Genomic DNA, 8,081 nt, shown 5'->3' with positions numbered 1-8,081 from the left:
TACAAGGGAGGGTACGATGGGAAATATTGCATGGTCTAACAACTATTACTACAACTACCTGTTTTCCTCTATATTCCACTTACTTCTCCTCGTATTTACCTCTTCTGTCTATAAACTCTGTAATATTTTTTCTGTTTTGTATTTTCGGTAACACTTTCTATGATGACCAAACGTGTAACGCTTTAAAACACGTCATATAAAGCGGGATCCAAATGTTTCATAAAAGAGTTCTTTATTTCTAATAAACATGTATACATTTTGAACAAAATTGATTGTGTGATGAGCCATGTTTAATAATACAAACTGCTGTACAGAGCTCAGGCGGGGCTGCTAGGTCAGTAAGTACATAAAAGATGCGGAGGTGCCTAAGTTATTGTTTTAGCCATGTAACAAACTATAAATACATCTGCGTTAACATCAACAACAATAAAATGGAACAATACAAAGGGGACACAAAATGTAACATCACAAAACTTGTACAACTCTGAAAAGTATACTTTTTTTAGACACAAAGGACACATACATTGTATGTGTTTAAAAAAAATTTGTAAAGACATTAAAAAAACGAACTACGTCATTCACAGATTCAGCAGTCTGTTTAAATACCTCATTTCAACAAAGGGAATTTACATTTCTTAAAGTACAAAGTGCAAATACTATGGTTTCCATTGCCGATTGGTGAGGGCAGAAGCTCCAAAAGGGGAGGGGAAATCTCGGTTGTCGGCTTAGCCTTGCTTCTTTGAGGGATTCTGAGAAGAGGAAGAACCAAGCACTATAGCAAATTATATCTGTGATACATATCTCACACATCTTTCTCCAAAGTTATTATATCCTGCTTTTCAAAGGCAATGTTAGCACTGCTGGGATCTTATAGAAAAGAGAACATACTGCACTGTAACAGAAAACTGTAATTTATTGTATGTTACGGTAAAATTCACAAGAACCCCAAACCGGAGGCTCAAATGCTAAAATATAAATAATTTATTTGGGCATCATACTGCCCAAAACGTGCAAGGTGCAGAAAAGTGCATAAATAAAAGGTGAAAAATGACAAACATTTTATGTGAATGTTTTATTTATTCAGTTTTTTTTTACCTAAACACTTGTAACAGACTATTTGATATTAAGGACCTTAAAAGAGAGCAGACGGCCTCCCATTATTTCACTGCTTGGATGTCAACTCTGTCACTTCGATATTTGCTGACCTTATCAGTGCAGCATAAAACACTCACACAAGTAATTACCAGGGTTTACTTACCAGTTTACTGGAGGATGTACCTTCACTTGGTTTGGTCCCTGGAGAAAAACAGTGACATAATCTAATCAGCCTTACATGACGAGAGAAGTGTAAAACTTTACCAGCAGTTTTCATTTATAAAAGCACTTCATAGTAATTTCCGATGAATCTTTTAGCAGCTTATTACAACCTTAGTATTCGTGAGGTCTACCATTCCCAATTGCGTCAGGCAGTATTCCTGGTTGGGAATTCTCTGGGAATGAGAATTGGGAATCTCACCTTCTTCCTTGGTGACTCCCAGGCATCCCATCAGCTCCTGCAGGGACAGAGCCTTGTCGTTGCTGATGTCACAGTACTCCACAAACTTCTTCACGCACTTCTTGGGCTTGGACTTCTTGCGCAGGAAACGTTTAAAAGGCTTGATCTCCTTCTTGCCGATGTCGCCACTGGAGTTTTTATCTAGCTGACTGAAGTACCAGTGGACCACTCTCTCCTCTAGTGTGTGGCTTGGGTCTGGCTCCAACATCCTGTGGATCCACAATTGTTTGATTAATCAATCAATCAGGGAATTAATCCGTTAATGGCCCACTCTGTGATATTTACATCAATTTGTGATCATTTAAATTCATCATATTGTATGATATTAAAGAATATCACTCAGCTTTAAAGTGGCTTGGCTGCAATGTTGTTTATTTTTCTAATTAAGGAGTGGGCTTTTAACAAACCATTTAAATCAATAAAAATCAATGAATAAATCAATCAGTGACATTCTAACCTGCCGGCAGACGCTGGATCTGTGACAGCATGAACCATGTCTGTTGACAGCGCGTCGAGAACACTCGTCAGAAATTCTGTTTTCTTTGCCCCGGGACACCCTGAAAAGGAAAACAAAGGTAGCTGAATAAGTGCATATTCACCTATTATGTGTTTGATTTGTAAAAGAACTTCAACATCGGCGAGTAATGAGACAGAACAATGACTTTCCATTCAATGTCATGCCAGCAATTTTTCAAAGTTGGTGGCCGCCATAAAACCCCAATAAACCTCTGGGAAGGGAAGTAAAATAACAGAGACTGTAGTTTGAACATGAGTAGCACATAAATATGGCAGAGGGGAAAATAAAACCCAACGAGACTCTGTCACACAGAAGAAGATAACTGCCAATCATCCTGGAGGCTCCCAGAGCAAACCTTTCACAGTTTTCACAGCTGTGGGCTACAGACCAGGGGCCCCGGCCCGTGGCCCCCGCGTGACTAACCAACGCCTGGTGCCCTTTCACAGGCAAACTGTAGATATTATTGATTATGATCATCTTAATATTCCCATCCTTTTGGTCTCTATCTACAACATTACCTGATATTATAATCAATATGTGTGTGATGGTCTGAGGATTTGTATTTGAACTTGTAAAAAATGAATCAGTTGAGAAATGTACATAGCCGGTATGTGCCGTATATGTGTCACTGGGTAAATTGGAGTCTCGTCTGCCATTGAAACGAGTTAAACAATTCCATCCAATAGACACCTCCACCTAGCCTTAGCCATTCATCACATGCAGAACAGTAGGGAAAAAACCTCTCCAATATGTACATACATGAGGAGGCAACTGAAGCAAATTACCCTAATGATAGTAAATGTGTGTTAGGCCATAATGTTTTAAGAATAAGGTGCCAAGGTTGTTCTGGAAGAGCTGAAGGCCCGAGAGATTCCTGGACTCTTCCTCCAGGAGTTTTTGGTTTTCTCACAGTCACCCCCTCCATCCCCCATTCCCCCACCCCAACGCGCCGCCTGTGGGAGGAGAAGGAGAAGATTATCCAGGGTTTCTTCTCTTCTTATGACCCAGGCCTACACAGGAGATAATAGCATGCTTGGCCCTTCTCTAACAGGTGGCGACCAGCGCAGGGGTAAACACCCAGCCTCATCTCCTCCTTTCCCAGGTAAAGAGAGAAAAGCAAAGGTGTATGAGCAGCGTAATCGAGGATTGACGAGAGAGAAAAGCAAAGGTTTATCAGCAGCTGAACCGAGGGTTGACGACTCGACTGACTCTCACATGTCTTAACTGTTAGACAGGCCTGGCTGTTTCTGCTCTGAAACTTGCATTTAAATTTGAGTAGGCCCTCAATGGCCCAGACCCAATAAAATATCTAGACTCTCATGACACCGCTTCCCAATAGCTACAGTGCCTTCAGAAAGTATTTACACCCCTTAACTTTTTTCACATTTTGTTGTGCTACAGCCTGAATTTGCCAATTTCTTTTGCAGTATTACTGTAGTGCCTTGTTGCAAACAGGATGCATATTTTTGAATATGTTATTCTGTACAGGCTTCCTTCTTTTCACTCTGTCAATTAGGTTAGTATTGTGGAGTAACTACAATGTTGTTGATCCAGCCCCAGTTTTCTCCTATCACAGCCATTCAACTCTGAAACTGTTTTAAAGTCACCATTGGCCTCATGGTGAAATCGTTGAGCGGTTTCCTTCCTCTCCGGCAAATGAGTTAGGAAGGACGCCTGTATCTTTGTAGTGACTGGGTGTATTGATACACCATCCAAAGTGTAATTAATAACTTCACCATGGCACGAATAGGTGCCATTCTTTGCGAGGCATTGGAAAACCTCCCTGATCTTTGTGGTTGAATCTGTGTTTGAAATTCACTGCTTGGCTGAGGGACCTTACAGATAATTGTATGTGTGGGGTACAGAGATGAGGTAGTCATTCAAAAATTGTTAAACACTATTATTGCACACAGAGTGAGTCCATGCAACTTATTATGTGACTTGTTAAGCAAATTTGTACTCCTGAAATTATTTAGGCTTGCCATAACAAAGGGGTTGAAAACTTATTGACTCAAGACATTTCAGCTTTTCATATTGTATTAATTTGTAAAAATTTCAAAAAACATATTTCCACTTTGACACTGTGTGGAGACCAGTGACAAAACAATCTCTATTTAATCCATTTTAAATTCAGGCTGTAACACAACAAAATGTGGAAACTTTCTGAAGGCACTGTACGTAAACTATGTGGTATGTAAAGTAACAGATTTTGCAGAGGATCTAGCTCTAGTGGTCACACACTTAGTAAACACCTCCTATTAACTGGGGTCTGTACCTACAGTGTGGAAGACCGCGAACATCTTCCCTGTTCCTAGGATCCCCTTTCCTGCAGAGAAAAGTGATTGGAGACCAATTTCTCTGAGATCCTGTCTGGGCAAAGTCCAGGAAAGGCTCATTGTCAAGAAGCTCATGTCAGTTGCTTTTGAGGAATGCAAAAAAACAGTATGCATACTTTCCTAAACACAGCACCACAAATGCGGTGGTCAGAGCATCTGGCTTACAGAGCCAGACTCAAAGCAAACCACAATGGTCCGGGTCCTGCTTGCAGACATGTCAAAGGCTTACCACAGAGAAGGGGAGACAGTACTGACAGATACCTCCGCAACCAGAACCAACAGTCCAGTATTAACGCAAGGACAAATAGGATGAAAAATGCTACTGAAATGTGACTTTTTAAACGAATTTCTTGTAAGCTAGGATCTTTTTTCTTTAATGTAGTATCTTGTGTTTTTAAAGTATTGTCTAAATGTAACTGTGCATTCTGCATAATTCAGTCTTGTCAACTGCGAGCATGAATGAAATAAATCAAATCACATTGGCAGAACGTTATAAGGTTGCTGCTATGGAGAAGAGGCGTCCTGGGGGGCAGGATGGGGTGGTTCGGTTTTGTCGTGCATCCTCGGCCTAAAATATCTTACCCACCTGTTAATGGCATAGCTGGTGCCTGGTGGCCTTATTGTGCATATTTAGTCTAGATGCTCACACAATTGCACCTTCACAAGAAAAAGGGCGAAACAATGTTTTTTTTTTTCAAACTAGTGACTTGGGATTTTGTGGGATAGTTGGAGTTGTTCGTTGGTTTGTGTATATTGAATTTCTGTAATCCTCCAGGAATTCAAATGTCCCTCCAGTTCATACAAATGTTAAGCCTTCAGGTAAAGATCCAGATCCAGCGAGACACTACCAATTGGCAGTAGACGGTGTGTGTGGGTGTGGTCAACTCTTGTCTAGTCGTCCATTTAGCTAAGGGGCAGGACGCGAATGTTCTTGCCATCATTCAAATGAAATTGAGTCTGGACGTTTTCCGTTCAGGCCCAGGCCGAAGCAGTAAATGGTTAATGATTATAATTACGTAATGCCTGACTGACAGATATGGTGCAAAATAAAATTGGGCGAAGTTACACACAGTTGTCCTGCGCAGAACACGAAGACATCTTTGTTTGTTGAAGACCTGCTGGGTTGTCCCTGCTACTATTCATTATGGTTTGATAAACTGTATATCATTTGCTTGTGCGAGCATGCACTGAAGTGAGTGTGTGTGTGTGTTTGTGTGTTTATGTGTGTGTGAATGTGCCTGCTTGCGTACATCCATATGTGTGTGTGTGTATACGGGCCTGTGTGACGTGTGTGTGTGAGCCAGTGTTAATTCCAACAAGAATTAGACGTTTATCCACGTTTCTCCTAACGCCAAATTTAGAAGGTAAAGTTTTAAGGTTTTGGATAGGGTTCAAACAAAAATAAAAAATGAGTGTCCACCACTGGGATCAAACACGCAACCTTCTGATCCAGAGTCATGGGATTACGCAACCTTCGAACCATCGAAACACGCAACCTTCTGATCCAGAGTCATGGGATTATACCCATCCACCAGCCCTGTCCACAACGCCCTAGTAAAACCCAAGCCTACTTGATGATAATAGGGCTCACTGTTGCCCCTAGTGGCCGGTTTCAAAGGAATTTCCCGGCATCCTCAGGGCATGGATACACGTCCAATTTTGAAGTCACTCTTGAGCGATCTGCCTGGTTAATTCATAAACCCACATGGGGCAAAGCCTTGTCAGTACTCAGTGCAGCAGCTCCCAGGATCAGCCCCCATGGCATCCCTCTGTCCCTCACACTGGCCAAACACCCCCATCCCCTCACACCTTTCAGCGCATGTTGCCCCCTTCTTCCTTCTCGCCCCATAAACCTTTCAACACCAGTGCTTCAAGTGCAAATATGCTGCTGTGATGTGAAGGCAACATTTATAATTATCCTTCCCAGTTTTATACACTAACCGAGTTTACGGCCACTGAAGCAATAGCTCATTAAAAAAAAAAAACTAGATGCAGCTTTTTCTTGACTCTCTGTCCCGACACAATTTATAACGAGAGATGGGAGTTATATAGGACAGGGTGCCATGATAGATGTTGTATGCATGTTTGTGAGAGTGTGAGAGTGTGACTGCACTCTCACACTCTGAGTCTTTACGAACAAGCCTCGCTAAGCAGTACTCTACTACTGTGTGTTTCTGATGAATCTAATGTTCTGCGGTTGAGGTCTCTCTCATGGGATGGTTGTAGTTGTTCCCCATCCCATTGCCACCTCCTCAACCACAGAGCACTTGGTTAACAACACATCTCTTCATTAGTTTCTCTCCAGCTTGTAATAAGCCATATTTCACAAATGCTCAACAGGCTCTAGCAGGGCCACAAAATGGAGCATTTTAACCAGATCAGTTATTGAGAACACATTAACAACCTGACCAAGAGGGTGTAATTATATAGTACATAAATTATAGAAAGAGTATGGCAATAGCAAAAACAGTAGGCTACATCAATAGCAGAGAGTGTTTTCAGTGTGTGATGATAATAAGCCTGCACCTGTCCTCTGTCATGCCTCATAAGAAATGTGACCCAACGCCTCGATTTGGTCTTATGTAGCAAAATTTGAAATCGTGTTTTTTTTACATTGGATAAAAGTAGAGACTCTTGTATATAATTGTATATCATACACTGCAGTTGAGGAACAATGGGAAAGTAATTATTCTTTGAAAGTTGATAAACTTGTAACCCCACTTTTGAGAAAATGGCCCTTGAATGTTTTGGTACCGTGGGCTGCTCCGCCCTGGACCTGTTCTGTTATTGTTCTGTTCAGTAAACTCCACCTGCAAACACAGCTCTGGCCGGGCACAGTGTTACATAAACAGCAGTGGACTGGTCTGGAAACAGTGGAAGCTCTGTTCATGGCTCCTGCATGGCCTGGATTATTAACATGTTGACCTGTATTTGTTGGCGTTCATTATTACGGGTTCAGCAGCGAAGCTGGGATATGAGTGTAGCTAATCTGTATGGTTCAGTTTGGTTCAGTATGGCTCAATTCGCTCTTGGACAGGAAAAATCATTAATGCAAGCTCATTTGCTTATTGTGGCCATATTGTTTTAACAAGAGTCTTGAAGATGTGCATCCCTAGATGTTATTTACCAAATTTGGTGCCGATCGGTCTAGTGGTTCTGGAGAAGAAGTCATTTTAAAACAGTTAACATCATACAAACCTTTCCAAACTATGCACATTGCATGATCTGTTTGTGAGTTGTGATATTGGACAAGTGTGGTAAGGAGTGCAGAAGTAGCTCCTCCTAGGGCAATGTGTCCAATTTGTCCCGATGGTGGCACAGTGGGCCCATAGCATGAACCTGGCATTGCTGCTTGCAGCTATATTTAGGGGTTCAAGCAGCAAAGCTGGTGAAACCCTATTTTATTTGTTGGCGTTCATTATTATTATTAAGGGTTCAAGCAGCGAAGCTGGTGGAACCCTATTCTATTTGTTGCCGTTCATTAGTGGTTCAGCAGCTAAGCTGATGAAACCCTATTGTATTTGTTGGCATTCATTATTATTATTATTATTATTATTATTATTATTATTATTATTATTATTATTATTATTATTATTATTATTATTATTATTAATATTATTATTATTATTATAATGGGTTCAGCAGCAAAGCTGGTGAAACCCTATTGTTCTTT

General features: G+C 41.0%; 1 protein-coding gene across 4 annotated transcripts in view; it reads right to left on the bottom strand.

The window, feature by feature from the left end:
- Positions 1-215: 215 nt before the first annotated feature.
- Positions 216-8,081, bottom strand: part of smoc2 (SPARC related modular calcium binding 2) — a 92,403-nt gene continuing 84,537 nt past the window's right edge. For all 4 annotated transcript variants that reach the window (XM_084153322.1, XM_084153320.1, XM_084153323.1 and 1 more), the window contains 4 exons: positions 2,013-2,112; positions 1,517-1,764; positions 1,259-1,296; positions 216-749 (listed from right to left, as the gene is read on the bottom strand). In XM_084153322.1, coding sequence (XP_084009448.1) covers positions 726-749; positions 1,259-1,296; positions 1,517-1,764; positions 2,013-2,112 — 410 coding nt within the window. In that variant the 3' untranslated portion in view covers positions 216-725. The remainder of the gene's footprint in view (positions 750-1,258; positions 1,297-1,516; positions 1,765-2,012; positions 2,113-8,081) is intronic.

The sequence above is a fragment of the Coregonus lavaretus genome (genome assembly GCF_964263955.1).
Source record: "Coregonus lavaretus genome assembly, chromosome: 36".
NCBI classification, from domain to species: domain Eukaryota; kingdom Metazoa; phylum Chordata; class Actinopteri; order Salmoniformes; family Salmonidae; genus Coregonus; species Coregonus lavaretus.
Note: the sequence above shows the minus strand (reverse complement) of the source record. Positions and strands in the feature narration are given on the sequence as shown.